Source organism: Scyliorhinus torazame, chromosome 3, assembly GCF_047496885.1.
Source record: "Scyliorhinus torazame isolate Kashiwa2021f chromosome 3, sScyTor2.1, whole genome shotgun sequence".
NCBI lineage: Eukaryota > Metazoa > Chordata > Chondrichthyes > Carcharhiniformes > Scyliorhinidae > Scyliorhinus > Scyliorhinus torazame.
The window spans coordinates 66,360,085-66,381,918 of record NC_092709.1 but is presented as its reverse complement, the minus strand read 5'-3'; the positions used below and the strand labels follow the sequence as shown (position 1 = coordinate 66,381,918).

The 21,834-nt window shown below is 41.8% G+C and overlaps 2 protein-coding genes across 3 annotated transcripts in view; one reads left to right on the top strand and one right to left on the bottom strand.

Annotated features, from left to right (window-relative positions):
• The window catches only part of etfdh (electron transfer flavoprotein dehydrogenase), a 136,211-nt gene extending 131,341 nt beyond the window's left edge, over window positions 1-4,870 (top strand). Inside the window, exon 13 of one of the 2 annotated variants that reach the window (XM_072495779.1) lies at window positions 4,147-4,870. In XM_072495779.1, the coding sequence (XP_072351880.1) occupies window positions 4,147-4,238 (92 nt within the window). In that variant the 3' untranslated portion in view covers window positions 4,239-4,870. Of the gene's footprint in view, window positions 1-178; window positions 649-4,146 lie in introns of those variants that run through there. The other variant, XM_072495778.1, reaches the window with a different exon arrangement.
• ppid (peptidylprolyl isomerase D) overlaps window positions 4,324-21,834 on the bottom strand; it is a 93,021-nt gene continuing 75,510 nt past the window's right edge. Inside the window, 5 exon segments of the mRNA XM_072495782.1 lie at window positions 4,324-5,043; window positions 5,164-5,206; window positions 5,354-5,440; window positions 6,630-6,792; window positions 10,481-10,587. Coding sequence (XP_072351883.1) covers window positions 4,961-5,043; window positions 5,164-5,206; window positions 5,354-5,440; window positions 6,630-6,792; window positions 10,481-10,587 — 483 coding nt within the window. The 3' untranslated portion in view covers window positions 4,324-4,960.

The following is a 21,834-nucleotide window of genomic DNA, read 5'->3' as shown; positions in this document are numbered from 1 at the left end:
CGCTGTGACAGTATTTTCTTTTCCGGATGTCTTGTCCCCAAAAATATTTGGTTTAAAAAATAAATAATGAGTGAGTCACATATGGCGACAATTCCAATGGGCAATTGATGATAAAAGGACAGACAGACATACGAGATCTTAAACAAGGTAATAACAGATATTATGCTCGTGTCCACAGAAAATCCAAAACACCAGAAGACAGAGGAAGACCAAGAGAAAAATGAAGACGGACATAATGACCTACATTTGGATCGTGGGATCACTACAGTTGCGCGCGGAAGTGACCCCCCCTAACCCCTACCACACAGGCAGTGAATGTATCCCATCACTGTCATACACCACACCCAGAAACAGACACTGACACATCAACCTGGTGCGACCTCATAAAATAGTATTCCCTTTCATACATCGTGGAAGCCCTATTAGTGATAGCAATACTCTGCAGTGTCATCCAGACACTGAGACTTCGAAAATGGCGAAGGAAAGCCCCCCCACACTCCGGTATACACACTTAGACCCCCTATTTTCGGACTCCAGCAAAACCCCCACTCTCTCGAAATAAATAAAGTGCATCGACTATTTTTGTTTTGTTCTAATAAAAGGATTTGAATTTTCTGTACTTGACTGCCAAGATACAGAGAAATGTAATGCTGCTATTGTATAGTTTTATACTGTTTGCAAATTCCTTTTATTGGCTAAACAGCCTGAATATAGTTTAGAGGATTTTGCCAGAAAGGAGATACAGAACTTCCTGGAGGAGCCGGCCTCCACATTCTGCCTTCCATCGATCTTCTCACCAAGGCATTCAGCCTTGCAACTGAAGCAGTTCAATGTGATCTCTTTCCATGGCAATATGATGAGCAAGTTCAGCTGTGATGGTCAACATCAGAACCCTTCGAGATCCACAATGAAGTCAAACAGGGTTGTGTTCTGGTGCTGGAACCCTCTGGCATATTCTTCTCTTTACTACTCTCATAGGACTTTAATAACAGATGGTGTAAAACTGATGGAAAGCTGCTCTTTTGTCCATCTGAGATCAGAGATAAAAGTGTGTCACGTACTTATCAGAGAATTGCTCTGCAACATAAAAATGATAATTATAATCTTTATTTGTCTCAAGTAGGCTCATATCAACCCTGCAATGAGTTTACTGAGAAAAGCTCCTAGTCGCCACATTCTGGCGCCTATTCGGGTAAGAGAATTCAGAATGTCCAAATGACCTAATAGCACATCTTTCGGGACTGTGGGAGGAAACTGGAGCACCCGGAAGAAACCCACGCAGACGGGAGAACATGCAGACTCCGCACAGACAGTGACCCAAGCCGGGAATCGAACCTGGGACCCTGGTGCTGTGAAGCCATAGTGCTAACCACTATGCTACCATGTTGCCCATGATGCCATACTGGCATTACACATCGAGAAGCACCTTCGGCAGCAAATAGATTGTCTCAGACTTGCACAAACTTCAGCTGGACCATCAGCATCAGGAAGAAAGTTTCATCGCCGAGGACCCGGGTTTGATCCCGGCCCTGGGTCACTGTCTATGTGGGTGTTTGCATTTTCTCCCTATGTCTGCATGGGTCTCACCCCCACAACTTAAAATATGTGGGGATAGGTGGACTGGCAATGCTAAATTGCCCCTTAATTGGAAAAGTTTCATGTTCCATGATGCTGTCATACCCCCAATCAGCACTGACAATTGAGGTTGTTGATATCTTCACACAGCAATTGTGGGTCTGTAGGGGGTGCACGGTTTTGTCATGATTTTATGACTATCCATCTATCCCTCGGCCTCTGGTGGGCCAAATGAGTATCTAATCTTGTCGAATGACTGCAGCTCGACTCTTGCTATGGCTAAGGATTTCCCAAAGATGGAAGTTAGACGGGTTTACAGAAAGTAACCAAATACAGTTAACTGAATTGGCAGATAAATTGAAATTACCTGCAGGGTAAGGAAAGCGGAGATTATTGAAAGCATAGAGAGACATTTTAAATTGCAAGAGTTGCCGGATAGTCCAGGTTCTCTGAAAATTGAATGAAACAAAATGCAATTACAAATAGAAATGAAGAAATTAGAAATGCAGGAAAAAGGGAGCGAGCTTTTCATAAGGAAATGAGGAAACTTGACGTGGAAAGGGAGAAATTCGAAATGGCAGAAAGGGAAAAGGAGAAAGAGAGCAGTTCAATTTAAAATGCTGGAAGTTAAAGCAGACATTAGAAAAGGGTGAGTGAGCAAGTAATTCTAGACATGAACCTAGTTGGGGGGGGGGGGGGGGGGGGAGGAAGAGAAGAGAGAAGAGGTGTTTAGATTTGTACAGGCACTTCCAAAATTTGACAGAGGACATTGAGGTATTTTTAATTCATTTGAGAAAAATGGTGAGACAAATGAAATGGTCACAAGATACTTGGATGATGCTCTTACAAAGTAAACTTGTAGGTAGGGCTAGTGAAATCTATGCATCTTTGTCAGAGGAAAGGTCTGGGGATTATGATACAGTGAAGAAAACTATATTGATTGCTTATGAGTTAGTTCTGGAGGCTTAGAGACACAAGCTTTAAAATGTAAGAAAACTATCTGGACAGACTTGTATTAAATTTGAAACGGTTAAAGTAATTTTGATGGGTGAGAGCATTAAAAATAGAAGAAACCTAGAAGGCTCTTAGAGAAGTAATTCTGTTCAAAGATTCATCACCTGGAGTGATAAGAACTCATGCGGAGGAACAAAGTTAAAAGTGCAAAGCAAGCCACAGAGCTTGCAGATGATTATGAACTGGTTCATAGATCAAACCCTTTCTTTCAACACACTTTTAAATGAGAAAGATAGAAAATGGGAAGGTATGAGAAAAGGCAGACGCGCACGTGAGGGGTGGTTGTAAATTCCAAGGAGGATTCACATCAAATTAAAAAAGATGGTCCTGAGGGAATGAGAGATATGAGGAAAGTTAGATGCTTCTATTATAATAAACTGGGACACCAAATCATTGTGCTGAAACTTACACGGAAAGCCGGTTGGAGTTATAAGCCTTCAGAAAGGAAATAGTAAATCAGAGACTGGCGAACGAGAGAAGCTGATAGGGTTTGCACACAGAGAAAACAAACAATAGGAGTGAATGAGGGGGTTAAAATGTGTGCACAACTTTTACAGAAGCAGAGTTAACAGCAGGTGCCGATCTGTTTAAGGATTTTGTATGTGAAGATAAAGGTTTTCCAAGTTTACCGAATGGAGATAGATTTTAGAATTTTAAGAGATACAGGAATACATTTGGAACGTGCTGCTTTCCTCGACAGTGCATCTAAGAAATGGTACACACTACTGAAACTGTGTGCTGGTTGTGGAGAGAGTAAATGTTTACGGTGGAAGGAGAAATTGGCTGTGAAATAAGAATGTTTTCAGAATAAGTTGGCAATTTATTTTCCTTTCCAACCCCTGGTTGGTGCAGTTGAACACTTTTATCACAGCTGGATCTGGGCTTTAGGCATCCCTCCTAATAGTCTTTCACTGTCAATCTCAATGCCAAATCACCACTTAGTGTATGGTGTTGGCTGTGGGCAACAAGCCGCTGCTAATGGATACAAAAGTGAAGATGGTCAATTACTAAGGGAGTAGTTTTAAGATAACAGGCACAACTTTGCAAAATAAAATTATCCTTCAATGGAGTATTTAAGCTTCTAATTTAAATTCTAAACTAAGCAAGTCTTTTATTGAAAAGACAAACATTTATTCATTTATTAGCAGATACATTGGTCAGACGTCTAAACAATGGAGTTTGTGGTAATCAGTATTGAACATTTTTCAGTTTAACTTGTAAACAATACACATCAGACGAGAGGGCAAAACATACATCAGCTTCAACTGGTGCTCTGTTTGCAACCTATGTGGGTTTAATTTGACTTTAGAAACCGTCTTTAAAAAGAGATGGCCTAAATTCCAGCCAGCCTGCCAGTCATGCCAAGAAGTGCAAGTTTGAATGGATTGTACATCAACTACAATACCTGCAAAAGAATAGCTTGATATCAATAAACCCTTTGTACCGACCAAAGAAAATATTTTCTTTGTGAAATGCTGATAGGGCATAATACCTCACTCTGTGTTCCTCTAACTTGTAATATATGTCTTATGGGCTTTTTATTTTGTGTTTTTGCAGAAAATGAGAAAAAGGAAAAGTTTCAGCAGTTGAGGATCAACTGGAACAAAATTAAAGATAATATCTTCAAAAACAATAAAATTGACAGATGAATAGCTGCAAGAGCAGAATAGAAAAAGTCAGTTTTCAATAAAAAGGGATAATTTTCCCGTTTGTACTCAAAGCATAACGAGAATGTTAAAATTGAATGAATTCATCTTTAATCATCTTTCATTCAATTTACAACTAAATTGGATCAAATGAATTTTTGGACAAACTGTGCCAATATGAAAAAATATCATACAATAGGTATAAATTTTAAACACGGTCCTCCATATATGAACTGAATAACCACAGTAAGTTTTGCTTATGAGCCATATGTAATGTAGCCCTTTCACACCATCAGCATCTTAGAATCACAAATAAAGCCATGGTAGCTAGCTATTTAAAAGACAATAGTTCTTCAAAGACAAAAACAGTGATTCACATAAAGTATTACTTTTGCCCTATATTGCTTCGGCCACACGTTTAAGTGGGAAAAAAAAACTATAAATAGAAACATCAATATATTTTTGCAGGGAAAACAGATCAGACCTTAGTTCTTGATATTTATTATAAACGGTGATATCTTTAACAGCTCCATTGCAACAGACACTTTGCAAATAAGGTGGCAGCAGCACAGCTGAATTGCAGCATTTGTCCACCCTCTAGTCTCTATAATTTTCTTTAAACCGTGTGCACTGGTCTGTGAAACAGTCTACATATCCAAACAAACAACCCAATACTGTTCTCAGAAGATTAAGACAAAACAGCAGTAGAAAACAAAATCATCTTATCAAGCAAACATTTTTGCATAAGATGCCTTTTCTTTCTCTTCCCTTTTCTTTTGTTTCACTCGGAGTATTTCATTGCTTATAGCTGCAAGAATATAAAAAAGAAGCAGGCTTAATACTTGTGTGCTAAGCAGATTCCCATGTTATTTTTCCAGTTATTCTTGTATGCATTGGAAGCAATTTTACTGGTGATTTTACAACTTACCTTTGTCTTCAGGTGTAATTTCCTGAGCTTTCTTAAGATCATCCTGTTTAAACACAAAAATTTAAATTACTCATTCCACTTTTCCAACTCGTCATGGATTTATTTGAGTTCTTCAGCATCCTTTGTTAATTTTCAGTTAGGGGTATGAAAGAATGATACCAAACCAATAGAATTTAGGATGCTACAGTACCAGTGCTTGATCGTAATCCTTCTTTGCTTGCCAGGCTTGAGCCCTTCTGTAAAGCGCCTTTGTGTTTGACCGATTTATTTCAAGAGCCTATTCAAAAAAGAAATTATGTTAGAAGCGAGATATGTTCCTAACAGTATTTGCTAAATATTTTGCTTTTCAGTAATGGTAAAAACAGGGCATGGAAATCTAATTCACTTTTCCAAGATCCAGCAAATAGGAATAAAAACAGAAAAATGTTTGAAAAACCCAGCAGGGCAGGCACATGTGTGGAGAAACGGTCAATGTTGCAAGTGGTCAGAACCAACACGGAACATATAACAGAACCTCCCAATTTTATCTCTCAAATGCCTGTATTTTATTGTGTACCTCCTATCATCCCCGGTGACTCTCACTTCAGCCCTTCAATTTTTTTTAAATATAAATTTAGAGTACCAAATTGTTTTTTTTTTCCCCAATTAAGGGGCAATTTAGCGAGTCCAATGCACCTAACCTGCATACCTTTGGGTTGTGGGGGTTAAACCCATGCAAACACAGGGAGAATGTGCAAACTCCACGCAGACAGTGACCTAAAGCCGGGATCAAACCCGGGCCCTCAGCGCCGTAGGCAACAGTACTAACCACTGCGCCACCTTGCCGTCCTATTTCAGCCATTCAAATGCCTGCCTTTCTCTTATAACAAAAATATTCAGACCTGCTGTGTTGCTGCCCCTTTGTTCAGCCAAATTGAATGCTGCTCATTTCAAATGTGTACAGTTCTGATGAAAGCCATTCAACGTTTATAGGATTTCTTTTGTATTTTCTATTCGTCTTAAGTGGAAATAATGCTCTTTCCCTGTAAAATGGCCATTTCTAAGCAGAATCTACCCAAAATCATACTGTGATTCAACACAAAAATGTTTTGGACCATATAGATAGATGTTCTAAAATGTTACAATCATATAAAACAAATATAATACAAATAACTCAACCTTTCCATTGAACATTCCTACACGGTTTAGAGATATCATGGGAGTTCACAGATCCACGGTATAAATTTTCAAATAAGTAATGTATTATAAAATGATATTTTTTCCCCAATAAGATTTATATGAACTAATGTGTCTTTAATATCCACAAGTATAAAAATCTCCAATGCATCCTGCAAACAATGCTGGTTATCTTGAGCCATTCTATCTCGGTCTAAACCGTTATCAAATATCAAAATGTGTTAGCAATGACTTCACTTGGGTACATGAAGATAAAGTTTTGTGCTTTTAATTAAATATCAGACACTAACCTCATCGCAGCTTTCAATAGCAGCATTCCAGTCAGAGAGCTTCAGCTTGCATGCGGCAATGTTTAGATTACAACTTAACAAAATAGGTTCCAGATTTTTAACAGAGTCCAACTTCTCTGTTGATTTTCCATCATCAATTTCATCTCTTAAAGTAGCTGCATATCTTAAAGGGAATATTTTAAAAGTTTAAAACCTGAATTTCTCAAGATACAAATTTCAAAGACCAGGGCTCCTGGCAAGGGGCAGTACCAAAATCAGATACTCACACTGGCAAACTAAAACTCCTCATAACGAAGTAGCTCTCTGATTTAAAACAAGTTGGTTATGATTTTCTGCAACACTCCTACTAATTTTCTCTGTTGAACCCAATTTCTGTAATGTTATTCCACCCCCCCACCCTGCACCCAACCCCACCCCCAGACAATTCATTGCCTATCATTTAGGGGATTACAATTCAACATGCACCGAACGATATCTTACCAAAATAGCAAATTGTGATCCTAAATAGTGTAAAGAAACAATTCATCCACAGGGACGTTACAACCAAGACTGACCCTGTATTCATCCTCATATTTGCACATGAAAACTTCAAGTATTTATCACTGGATAGTAAACAGCAATGAAGATCTCACTGATCTTCAACCACTAGATATTGAGATGAACTCCAGCCACCATCATTGACTCAACTAACTCAGCAACGACTGAAGACTGAAGAGTGGCTTATATAGCTCATGAGGAAATCTATGGATGTGAATTATACACTTAAATGTCCACACTATTGAATACAGACTTCAAACATTTTATATCCATAAGGTATGGGGGGGGGGGGGGGGGGGGGAGAGCTTGGGGAAACAGAGAGAATCCATATTAATACCTGTGAAATGCTAGAATTTCAGTTTATAAAGCATTTATACTTTCCTATCACGATGATGAGCTATACTTCATTATTATGGAGAAACCTCACCACTCAAATAGTAGGTTGATAATATAATGGTCCATTGCATTAGGCCATTGAATCTAACCACAATGTTTATAAACATCTAGGAGTTAAGTGCTTTCACTTCCTCTTTTTCTCAGCAGAAAACACCGAAAATGAGGTCAGGAGCTGTCAATCATAGCTAGATGTTTATAAACATTGAGGTTAGGTTCAAAGCAGGGTACTTGAGATGCATTCAAGCTTGAAGGGAATGAAAATAAACAATCCAGACACCTGGCTAACAGCTTTCTAAAAGTTTTTTCTCTTTGAAAGTGAACAGAAGCATTGCAGATCAAAGGATCTGAGGGGGTTTAAAGCCTTGTGAAGTGGTTTTGGCTTTCTCTGAACAGCTGCTGTATTGTACACCCAGTGTCTGAGGCAGCAGTTGTAAGGGATAGGTGAGTGAAAAAGCAGTGATATTTCAGTGTTTCTGTCTGGACTGCTCTTTAGCTTCCAGGATCGGTGACTGATTGGGGGGGGGGGGGGGGGGGGGGGGGTGTCTGGTGGGAGTCTTCTGAATAGAGAATCCAGCCCAATATCTTAAAAGCTGCAATGCAGCTTTTCCAAAAGTCAATAATAATGAAAAACAAGACATAGACATTTGGGCAGCACAGTAGCATTGTGGATAGCATAATTGCTTCACAGCTCCAGGGTCCCAGGTTCGATTCCCCGCTGGGTCACTGTCTGTGCGGAGTCTGCACATCCTCCCAGTGTATGCGTGGGTTTCCTCCGGGTGCTCCGGTTTCCTCCCACAGTCCAAAGATGTGCAGGTTAGGTGGATTGGCCATGATAAATTGCCCTTAGTGTCCAAAATTGCCCTTAGTGTTGGGTGGGGTTACTGGGTTATGGGGATAGGGTGGAGGTGTTGACCTTGGGTAGGGTGCTCTTTCCAAGAGCCGGTGCAGACTCGATGGGCCGAATGGCCTCCTGCACTGTAATTTCTATGATAATCTGTGAGACATATTTCATTGCCATTTTAGAGGTTTGCATGAAAAGGTTTATTAATTTGATGATACCAAGTATTAATAATAATACCATTTTTAAAAAATGTTTTAAACAAGTTATTTAATTACCATCAGAATGGGTTTGATCAATAAAACTTGGAAGTCACATGAGTCCTTAATGAGCCTCATGTAGTTCCAGAGCAAATGATGACTGACCCTCACCCAAAAGGACAACAGCAACTGGCGCATGGGAACACCACCATTTGCAGGTTCGCCGACATGTCGCATACCATCCAGTTTGGAAATCTATCGCCATTCTTTCTTAATTTCTGGGTCAAAATCCTGGAATTCCCTACTCCACAGCATTGTGAAGTACCATCTTCACGACATGGACCGCACCGGCTCAAAAGGTCAGTTCACAAACACCTTTTCATGGGTAATTAGTGATGGGCTAAAAAATGCTGGTCTTGCCAGCGATGCTCACATTCCACAAATAAATATATATTTTCTTTTAAATTGATTGAAGAATTGTGAAAAAGCACAGAAAGGTCTCAGAAGGGTGAATATCAAATCAAGCACAAAGAGAAATAAACTTTGTACTGAGAGAAAAAAAGTCAAAAGTAAAATTTAACATGACTAAAATTGAACACCCGAACAAATGAGAGTCTACTCTTGTAATAGTTTATAATTTATTTGAGGTTGATTTACAGTCGTTAATACTTACCACATCATTATAACTGTACTCACACGTGAAATGGCAAGACTTAACTTTGTGGCAAGTTTAATGAGCAAATACAGCAAAATCACAGGGAAGCTAAGGAGATGACATAGGAACACAACTTTTGAGTTGCATATGCTCTTCATCTGAAGGTGCTGCACTATTTATGCATTAAAACAGTGAGCCATTACTTTAACATCAAATCCTGGTACAACTGATCATTTACTTACAACACCGGAGGCCATTTAGCTCCTCAAGTCTATGCCGGCTCTCCATGTAGCAATGCAATCAGGCCCATTCCTTTGCCCCATCCTGTAGGCTGCCAAGTTTATTTCCTTCAAGTGCCCACTTAATTTGTCATTGAAATCATTGATATCCTCTACTTCCACCACCCTTGTAAACTACAAGTTCTAGCTCAATGCCATTGAATAAAAAATTCTTCACATCCTCCAATTATTGTCCAAAATCTTAAATCGGTGTTCCCTACTCCTGATCGATCTTTCCCCATTCCCCAATGCCCTCCATCCCCTCTCCTAATACCTCTACCCCATCTCCATATCGCACTCCATCACTCTTCTACCTCATTGATGCTTCCTCGTCAACTCTCGCATCTCATTCTATCCCTACAGACCCTCTTCCCACACACACCACTCCCTATCTCCACATTCTCTCCCTCACCCCTTCTCCCTCCTATTCACACGCTACTCTTATACGAAAGATTAACCACTTAACTATGTATTTTTTTTTAAATAGATTTAGAGTACCCAATTATTTTATGCCAATTAAGGGACAATTTAGCATGGTCAATCCACCTAACCTGCACATCTTTGCGTTGTGGGGGTGAAACCCACGCAGACACGAGGAGAATGTGCAAACTCCACAGGGACAGTGACCCAGAGCCAGGATTTGAACCCGGGTCTTTAGCGCCGTAGGCAGCAGTGCTAACCACTGCGCCACCGTGCAGCCCCCACTTAACTATATTAAATGATAATATCAATTATGTTTCTCTTATGTTAGAATTTTCACTATTACAAAGACCCTCCTGACTTTACCAAAGTGTTTCAGAAACCATTCAGAGTAACTTCACTGGCTCACATTTTCTTGCTTGCCAACTACTCTATTGTTTGCAGATTCATTTCTTGTGCATTTTGATTGGTAGCTTTTGTCCTTGCCCTCGATTAGTGCCTAGTATCATCACTGGATCCATAACTACCTTAAAGCCTTGGTGTATTTCTTGTCCGCCATTGTCCAATTTTGGGATTTAAAGAAGTTATTCCCAAGGTTCTTTAAGTCTTCTGCAATCCGTAGAATTGTATCCACCTGTTTAAACAGAAATATATATATTTTTTAATGCCTTATCAGTCAAAAAAAAAGGTTAAGATAATCACAGTTTCGTGCAGAAGAGGAAAAGCTCACATGATACTCCAATTTTGATTTCAAATTACTAGTTCACATTTTTTTCACCTTCTTAATCCTTTAAGCAATTTTAAACAGCTGGATCTCTTCTGGCAGAAAGGTCAAAGGCAACCCGGTAATAGAAGGCTTGGCGGCCTTGCCAACAAATCTCTTAAGGAATGTGGGGCGAGATTCTTCGACCCACCGCCGGGTCGGAGAATCACCGGGGGCTGGCGTGAATCCCGCCCCCGCCGGTTGCCGAATTCTCCGGCCTGGGTGGGCTGAAGTCCCGCCGCTAAAATGCCTGTCCCGCCAGCGTAGATTAAACCACCTACCTTACCGCGGGACAAGGCGGCGCGGGCGGGCTCTGGGGTCCAATCTGGCCCCGGAGGGTGCCCCCACGGTGGCCTGGCCCGCGATCGGGGCCCACCGATCCGCGGGCGGGCCTGTGCCGTGGGGGCACTCTTTCCCTTCCGCCTCCGCCACGGTCTCCACCATGGCGGAGGCGGAAGAGACCCCCTCCACTGGGCATTCGCGGGAATGCCGTCAGCGGCCGCTAACTCTCCCTCGCATGCGCCGCCCGGAGATGTCATTTCCGCGACAGCTGGCGGGACACCAAAGGCCTTTTCCGCCAGCTGGCGGGGTGGAAATTCGTCCGGCGCCGGCCTAGCCCCTTAAGGTTGGGGCTTGGCCCCCAAAGATGCGGAGCATTCCGCACCTTTGGGGCGGCGCGATGCCCGACTGATTTGCCCCGTTTTGGGCGCCAGTCGGCGGACATCGCGCCGATACCGGAGAATTTCGCCCGTGGTTTTTACCAGTTATTTTCTACAGAATATGGTACCACCATCCAAGTTAAATGACTCCTGCACATCCAAGGCCACTTAATCTTGCACCAACTTTTCCCTGAGCAGGTCCATGCTCAATTTCAACAGCATTGGAACCAACCTAATCATCTGCAAAACGTACGTACCATTAGAAAATATTGTATCTAAACACCTAGAGTGAAGCTCTAAAATTTAACATGTTGCAGCAGGTAGGATCCGCACTCCCCCAAATGTCTGACTTAAGTGTCCTGCACCTAGTTCTTATACTGTACTGGTAGAATGCAAAGCAAATACAACTCTCTGTACACCAGTCTGCAATTGTTGTACAGTAAACTTCTTCACTTAAGCAAGGATGTCAACTTGGTTCGGCTATTGTTTGGTATTGTAAAGCTGTTGAAAATTTGTTGAATAAAAATACATTTTTTTTTTTTTAAAAACTTGGTTCTATAGCCATCTGGGATGGCCACTTACAAAGGATCCCGGGAAATATGGCCACCTGCAAAGGACCATGGGAAATATGGTCAACCCAGGACTCAGACGCTCAGAGCTTATGTATGTTGGCAACTCAGATAACTAGACCCAATCGAAACCCTCAGCTACTTTGCATTCTAATGGCCCATTTCCCCAGAACAAAAGACCTGTACTCAGGTAACAGGTACAGAAACAGACTCATCGGCACCACTCCCTTTGCTCAGGGAGCCCAAAAAGCCAAGGTCAATGAGCGCTCAGGACACGCCCCGCCATCAAGGAACCCGCACCTTTATTGGCCAAAATCGAAGGCAGTAATTGGAGCCTGCCGAATTATTGGGTCCAAAGCTAAGGACCTCCCAAAAGTGCGCGAAACCCCAGTTAAGTACAGGTTGTTATAGTGTTAGGTGTGGAATGGGCAAGGCGTTTTCAGAACCCCAAAATGTATCATGGAGTTCAACCAACCTCTCCCTTTAATGGATTTGTTGCTTTTCCCAGCACACGGCTTTTTCTCTAGGTGTGGGATTACAATTATGGACATGTGGGTTTTTAAACACAAAACACTGTTTATTCCATGAACTCAACTTAACATCTTAAATAAACATTGAATCTCTTAACACCCCTTACTTCAAAGATAACTCAGAAAATATTGCAACAGTGAGCAACAGTAAATAATTCCTTAAAATGTTCCTTCAAACTTCCAAAAGACTGAACACCTTTAAACAGTATCACATCAGGTTAAAGAATATATATATTTCCTGTAGAATGGCAGAGATATATATGCTTGGTTGACTTCAGCTCCAGCACCTTGCTTTCTTCCTGCAAACTCTCTGGACACACACAGACACACACAAACAGTTTTTTCCAACTGGCTTTCTCCCTTCAAGCAACTCACAGCAAACCAGAACGTCTCAAGCTGCTGTCTCAAACTGGCTTTCTCCTTTTAATCAGCTCACAGCAAAACAGCCAGGCACTTTTAAACTGCTCTCAGCAAAACCAGCCAGGCACTTTTCAAACTGCAAAACTAACCTGCAAAATGGCTGAACTGAGCTGAGCTCCACCCATTCTATGACATCACTGTTTTCTTCAAGGTACATTGCTTAAACATCCAGTTCTTAAAGGCACTCTTTATGTTCTTTCCATGTCTGGAAGTTGGAAATAAAAGCAGATTGTCCCACTTTCTCAATGCAAACCTTCAAACGTGGGATAGGGCAAGAGTCCGTTCTTGTAACTGCATTCACCTTTCCATAGTTCACACACAACCGTTGGGTACCGTCTGGCTTAGGTACCATCACTATGGGTCAGGTCCATTGGCTGCAACCCACTTCAATTATGCCATTCTTCAGCATACTCTCATTCTCTCTGTTAACCTGTGCCAATTTTAAAGGGTTAAGTCTATATGGATGTTGTTTGATAGCAACAGCATTTCTCACATCTACATCATGTATACCCATTTTAGTACTTCCCAATTTATCTCTACAAACTTGCCCATGTGATAGCAATAACTCTTTCAGGTCAGTTCATTTTTCCTCTGGAAGGTAACTTAATTTATCCCAATTTTTAAGAACATCCTAATTTTCCAATTTAATTTGAGGCATGTCAAATTCAGAGTCATCTGGATTTGGTTTGTCACTTTGAGTTAGAATCATTAAAACCTCCTTTTTCTCTCCTTCCCTTTCAAAGTACCTTTTAAGCATATTCACATGACACACTCGGTGAATCTTCCTTCTGTCTGGTGTTTTTACCACATAATTTACTTCACTTAATTTCCTTTCAATCTGATATAGTCCACAAAACCTAGCTTTTAAAGGCTCTCCTACCACTGTTAACAATACTAAAACTTTATCCCCACTGGCAAAACTACAAACTTTGGATTCCTTGTCCACTACCCGTTTCATCACATTTTGTGCAACTTTCAAATGTCATCTAGCCCATTCACCTGCTCTATTTAATCGTTCCCTAAAATTTGACACGTAATCCAATAGTGTAATTTCCGATTTCTCACCCACCAATTTTTCCTTAATCAATTTAAGTGGTCGCCTTACCTCATGACCAAAAATTAGTTCAAAGGGATTAAATTTGGTAGACTCATTAGGTGCATCCCTAATTGCAAACAATACGAATGGAATTCCTTTATCCCAATCCTCTGGATAATCCTGACAATACGCCCTCAACATTGTCTTTAATGTCTAAGGCCACCTTTCTAACGCTCCCTGTGATTCTGGATGGTACGCAGTTGATTTAAATTGTTTTATTCCTAAGCTATCCATAACTTCTTTGAATAACTTTGAAGTAAAATTTGATCCTTGATCCGATTGAATTTCTGTGTGTAGTCCATATCTAGTAAAGAATTTAAGTAACTCCTCCACAATCCTTTTAGCTGTAATATTAGGTACTGGAATGGCCTCTGGAAACTTAGTAGACACATCCATTATGGTAAAAAGATATTGATTCCCACTTTTTGTTTTAGGAAGCGGTCCTACACAATCAATTAGGACCCTTGTAAAAGGTTCCTCAAATGCTGGAATGGGTATTAAGGGCACTGGTTTTATCACTGCTTGAGGTTTCCCTATCACTTGACACGTGTGACATGATTGACAAAATTTAACTACATCTTTATGTAGTCCAGGCCAATAAAAATGTTTCTGGATTTTAGCTTGAGTTTTCCTTACTCCCAAATGACCTCTCACTGGTACCTCATGTGCAACTCGCAACAACTCCTTTCTATACCCTACCAGCAATACTACTTGATGAACTTCTGCCCACTTTTAATCCTCCTGCATATTTACAGGTCTCCATTTTCTCATCAAGACATCATTTTTACGGCAATAACACTCTGGTATACTCTCAGATTCCCCTTCCGTATATGCTTTCTGATATATCAGTTTTATTTCTGCATCTTTCTGTTGTAACTCCACCAATTTTCCTGAACTAAAAATATCCGCCTCATCCTCCACCTGTTCTTGTTCTTTTTCAACCATCAGATCAAAAATAGTTTCTGATAATTGCACTTCAACTTCATCCTCACTCTTTGATTTCTCCTCTTGTCTTAACCCGTGACTTTGCGACCTTGTTACCACACTATCCGGAAAAATCCCAGGATATTCGTCCTCCAACACTTCAGTTGATTGATTTTCCAATGGCTTATCAACCACAGTAGGCATCAGTCCCACCTGCGATCCAGCTATATCATTACCCAAGATAAACTGTATTCCTGGACAAGATAGTTTATCTATTATGCCTACTACCACTTCACCACTCTTCACTGGACTTTCCAACCTTACCTTATATAATGGAACGCTACTCCTCTCACCCCGAATTCCACATATCACCACCTTTTCTGGCAACATTCTTCCCAAACTACATAATTCCACATCTCTTACCATTAAAGATTGACTAGCCCCTGTATCTCTTAAAATTGTGACTTCTTTACCTGCTCCTCCTGATACACATGAGTAAACTTTACCCACACAAGTAAATTCTTTCAAGACATCTGGCACCTTCTTAACAATTACTTCTTGAACAGGTTGTACAATCGTTTGCACCTCCTTCGTTTCCCTTGGGCTTTCCTTTACCACTCTAACAAACCCCACTGTCTTATCCTGTTTTACCACATCAGCCTTCCCAGTGCTTTTCTTCAACCGCCAACACTGTGACTTTACATGGCCTAGTTTATTACAGTGAAAACATCTGAAGCTTTTCATTTCTTTTCCACCCTCCTGGATTTCTGTTTTAATCTGAGGTACACCCTCTTTATTGTCTCCCATCAGATCACCTTTACCTTTACCACTTGAGTATTTCTCATGTCCCCAGTTTCTATCCCTCACAGGCTGAAACTGATGTCAGAAACCAAGCTTTGATTTATGAACTAATATATAATCATCTGCCATTTCTGCTGCTAACCTCACAGTTTTAACCCTCTGCTCTTCCACATGAGTTCTCACTACATCAGGAATTGAATTTTTAAACTTCTCCAAAAGTATAATTTCTCGGAGAGCTTCATATGTTTGGTCTACTTTCAAAGCCCTTATCCACCTATCAAAAGTACTCTGTTTGGTCCTTTCAAACTCCATGTATGTTTGACCAAATTCTTTCCTTAAATTTCTCAACCTTTGTCTGTAAACTTCAGGCACTAGCTCATATGCACTTAAGACGGATTTCTTCACCTCCTCATACGTTCCAGATACCTCCTCCGGTAGTGATGCAAACACCACTAGCTCTACCTACCAGCTTTGTTTGAATCAGTAACACCCACATGTCCTGTGGCCATTTCATTTGTTTAGCTACCTTCTCAAATGAAATGAAAAAGGCTTCCACTTCCTTCTCGTCAAACCTTGGCAATGCTTGGACATATTTAAATAGTCGAAGGCTTGGTGGGAAACTATGATGCTCTTTCTCACTATCCTCATCACTATCATCCAACTGTACGTTTCCCTTTACGTCTACCAATTTTAACTGATTGGCATGTTTCATGGCCACTTCCTGAAGTTCAAACTCCCTCTTTATCTTTTTCCCTGATCTGTATCTCCCTTTCTTTTTCTTTCTGTTCTGCTAGGGCTATTCTTTCTTTTCTCCTTTCTTCTCTCTCCTTTTCTTGTTCCTCTCTCACTCTCGTATTCACGCCGCTCGCTTTAATTCTTTCTTATGTTCCATTTGTTTAATTTGCAACTGAATTTTTGCCATTTCCAATGCGTCAAACTCTATCTCAGGCAACTTTAAATGCTTAACCACCGCCATAATTACCTCATCTTTTCGCATTTTGTCAGGTAATGTTAACTGCAATGTTCTTGCCAAATCGAACAGTCTGCTTTTCGGTTCTGTCCGTAAAGTACTACGTGTGACATTCTCCACCTCCAAAAACTTCTGAGCCTCTGAAAGAGCCATTGTTCACAACACTCTCCCCACTTAAAACTAAAATACCACCCCGGAAAAGCAACACTCCTTCACTGTCTTTCAGTTCACAAAAGCCAATCCAATAGATAGACTTTTATCCCGGACGAGCCCCCAATTGTTATGGGCAAGGCATTTTCAGAACCCCAAAATGTATCATGGAGTTCGACCAACCTCTCCCTTTAATGGATTTGTTGCTTTTCCCAGCACACGGCTTTTCCCTAGGTGTGCGATTACAATTATGGACACGTGGGTTTTTAAACACAAAACACTGTTTATTCCATGAACTCAACTTAACATCTTTAATAAACTTTGGATCTCTTAACACCCCTTACTTCAAAGATAACCCCGAACATAATACAACAGTAAGCAACAGTAAATAATTCCTTAAAATGTTCCATCAAACTTCCAAGAGACTTAACACCTTTAAACAGTATCACATCAGGTTAAAGGATATATATTTTTTCTGTAGAATGGCAGATATATATATGCTTGGTTGACTTCAGCTCCAGCACCTTGCTTTCTTCCTGCAAACTCTCTGGACACACACATCCAACTGACTTTCTCCCTTCAAGCAACTCACAGCAAACCAGAATTTCTCAAGCTGCTGTCTCAAACTGGCTTCCTCCTTTTAATCAGCTCTCAGCAAAACCAGCCAGGCACTTTTCAAACTGCAAAACCAAACTGCAAAATGGCTGAACTGAGCTGAGCTCCACCCACTCTATGACATCACTGTTTTCTTAAAGGTACATTGCTTAAACATCCAGTTCTTAAAGGCACTCTCGCATGACAGGTGTAATTTAGCTTGTAGTGATTTATGTTGCATGTCAAAGTAATTCTTGTGTGTAAATAAACTATCATTGAACTTGAACTAACTAACTAGTTGTTTGGTCTTTGATTGATAAAAAACCTTGTGGTATCATTTGATACCTGGCGACTCTGAAAAGCAATATCATCATTAATAACTGTCATATTAGTATCCAGTTAAAAGAGCAACAGTATTGGCGTCTCCAGTGCGAAGTGGCAACATTCTTGGCGACATGTGACAGGACTCGACTTAGAAGTGATTTTGTCACTCCGAGAGAACCCACAAAACTTTGCAATAGAAACCCAATTGCGAAAAGTGAAAGAAACCACAAGTGTAAGGCCTGTATCGATCAAATCTCCGAGGTTCGGAAGTGTGTATTAACTTGCATGCGTACTGACACGGATTTGGGGTAACCTTGTTACATTTTGTTGCGTAAAACTATCGGGAGTATTGTGAACCGGAAAATAGCCGAGGCCATACCCGCTGTTCGAATCGCTGCCTTATTCCCCCTGTCCCAAATTAACGGTAGGAAAAGAGATAAGAGAAGCAATGGCAGCAAAGGCAATGGAACGCGTAATGAACCCGCAGGAACCCGAGGTCGCAGCGACCAGTAGAGCAGGGCAGTGCCCCATATGGGAAGAGGAATTGAGAAAGTATTTGAAGGGGAAAGGGTGGCCCCTTTGGTCTTAGTTTTGTTCAAATGAAGAGTCAGGTCCAGGAAGCATAGGACAAACCTGGTGGGACAACCTAACCGAGGTACATAAAAAGAATGCAGTGAAAGTTCATAAGCCGATGGCAATCGTGTCCTGTTTGGCACAATTGCGAGGCACAGAGGAGGTAATGAGGACGCTCCGCAGATAGCTAGTTGAGAAAGAGAAGAATGAGGGAAACTTGAATGTGAGAAAATTAATGAGCAACTCCGGGAACAGTTGGCAGCTAAAGATAAAGAGATGGCTGATGTCAAATGGGCACACCAATCTTGTATATTTCACCTTAGCAGCTTACAGACCCAGTACAATAAGGCCTACCAAGATACACAGCACACAATTTTGGTACGAGAAGAGACGGAACAGCAGGTAGAACAGCTAAAGAAACCATGCGCAGATTTGAAGGCAGCTTTACGAGCGCTCCATAGTTTCATAACGGAACAAAGAGCACAGTAGATCACGCCAAATGTAGGCACTAAATACCAAAGTTACAGTCACTGCTTTCAGTGCAAAACAGCTTCAGAGATACCTTTGGACAGAATTTAGATAAGGTGAATGGCCCCAGTCGGCAAGAACTAAGTGAAACCGCCCATAGATATGTGGAGGATACAGAAATTCAGAATAGAGCCCCCAGGCCCCGAAAAGGAAAGCACCCGCACCACGGACTGCACAGGCAGCACACACCCTCATGAATCCTGTCACCATAGAGCGCACGTCACAGGATCGCGAGGAGCCCGGTTTACACCGCCCCACTAACCATCACCCCATTGAGAGATGCCTGCGCCAAAATTGAACCATTTGAACCCACAGCAGACCCGCATAATTTCTTTGAGAGAGTACGACGGCAAACAGTTATGTACGGTCTGGACGAACCGGAGGAAGTTCAGCTTATAGCCATGAGCCTTGAACCGTCCGTTAGCTCAGCTTTACCAGAACCCCAGAATGTAGGAGCAGGAAGCCTCCAGGAGATGAAGGCAGCTATTTTAGACACGATTGGATACAACAGAGGAGATCCCGTAGAAGGCTTGCACCAATGTAGACAAAAGATTGCAGAGCATCCGACTGCATACGCAGGTCACCTTTGGATCCATTTTAAAGCGGTATTTGGGGAATTGAACCGCACAAACTTAGATAACGACACACAACTAAATGGGCTCGTACTTCAGTCTCCCACGCCACAGAAGCAGGTCAAAATGCCTGTGTAAATTACGACCCCGCAGGCGCCACACAATGAGGTTTGGGTTTTAAAGATACCACCCCAGAAAAGCAACCCTCCTTCACTGTCTTTAAGTTCACAAAAGCGATTCCAATAGATAGACTTTTATCCCGGACGAGCCCCCAATTGTTATGAGGGTGTGTGCTGCCTGTGCAGTCCGCGGTGCGGGTGCTTTCCTTTTCGGGGCCTGGGGGTTTTCTTCTGAATTTCTGTATCCTCCACATATCTATGGGCGGTTTCATTTAGTTCTTGCCAACTGGGGCCATTCTCCTGATCGAAATTCAGTCCAAAGGTATCTCTGAAGCTGTTTTGCACTGAAAGCAGTGACTGTAACTTTGGTATTTGTTGCCTACATTTGGCGCGATCTACTGTACTCTGTCTTTGTTCCGTTATGGAACTATGGAGCGCTCGTAAAGCTGACTTCAAATCTGCGCATTGTGAATAACTGTGTATCGAAAATGGCCAGACAGCAAGAGCCCCCGCCACGCTCACAGTAGGAGACTACGAACATAGAATCTGCTCAGTAGGCGACTATTGGTTTGATCCGCAAACCATTCGTACAGATAAGACGATTAGAGAGGTCCTAAGAAAACATAAAGCATCCTTCGCCAGCACAAGCACGATTGTGGAAAAATTCCGGGAACAGTCACAATTACAGGTCCCAATCCCAAGCCCCAGAAGCAATACCTTTTCCACAGCAAGCCGATTGTGAGATTGCAAAAGTTATCAATAGCTTACTAGATCAAGGAGTAATTCGGCCCGTAGCCTCAACAAACAATGCCCCAATTTGGCCCGTAAAGAAACCCGACGGTTCATGGAGATTGACCATTGACTACCGAGAGCTCAACAAGGTCACCCCATTAGCAGCCCCCACCGTTGCCACGAGTCCCGAAACCATGCTGAAGCAGGGAGTACATGCTAAGTACTTTACTGTGCTGGACATTAGCAATGGCTTTTGGTCCATTCCCTTAGACAAGGTCTGTCAATAGAAGTTTGGGTTCACATTTCAAGGACAGCAGTATACGTGGACATGCCTCCCGCAAGGTTTCCACAACTCCCCCTCCATCTTTCACCGACAATTGGCCAACGGACTTTCCAAATTTTCCCGACCCGAATGCCTTATTCAGTATGTGGACGACTTACTCCTACAGAAGGACACAAAGGAAGAGCATGTTAAGCTTCTTTCCAAATTGCTAGGTCTCTTACAATCAATTGGATGCAAAGTCAACCTGAAAAAAGCCCAGATCCGGAAAGAAAAGGTCCTTTACTTACGAACCATTATCACATACTGGAAAAGAGAGATCGAACAGAAACGGATTGAATCAATAGTTAAATTGACCCTGCTCCACAATGTCACTGCACTCCGATCATTCTTAGGATTAGTTGGGTATTGTAGGAACCATATAGAAGGTTTTGCCACAAAAGTAGCCCCACTTTCAGAACTCCTTAAAAAGAACGCCCCATGGGAATGGCTTCCTCAGCACACGGAATCCATCGATGAATTAAAACGTGCCCTACGCACAGCCCCGCTTTGCAGGTACCAGACCCACACTCTCCCTATGCCATAGAAGTAGCGACCACCGACCGAACCCTCTCTGCAGTACTACTACAGGAATGACATGACCGTTTAGGACCCGTAGCCTATGCCTCACGAGTTTTGGATCCCGTGGAGCAAGGATTTTCAGCCTGCGAACGGCACTTGCTCGCAGTCTTTTGGGCAGTTCAATATTTTGCATTTATCACAGGCCTCAACCCCGTAATGATTTTAACCGAGCACACCCCAACGCAGCTACTGTTAGATGGTAGGTTAAAGGATGGTTCAGTTAGCCAGATCAGAGCAGCTCGCTGGACACTTGTTACAAGGAAGGGACATCACAGTTAAACGGACAAAGACCTACACATTTTTAGCGGACAACCTGCAGTATGAAGGAATCCCACATGAGTGCCAAATCATTGCAGCCAAACACCACACAGGACCCTTTATTCCGAAATCACTATCCATACGAGCAGGCATCAGAACACAAGAATCCCCCGACCACGGATAACTCTTTAAAAATTTATGTAGATGGTTCCTCCACCATTGACAATGGAAAAAGAATAACAGGATGCGGTATTTATGTGGAAGACGTGCAGGGACGCGCATTAGAGGCCACTTAGGATCACAAGCAGCCGAATTAGCAGCAATAGCATAAGTAGTGCAGCACCCAGATTCTTTCCCGACCCCCGCAGATATATATTCGGACAGTTTATATGTCTGCA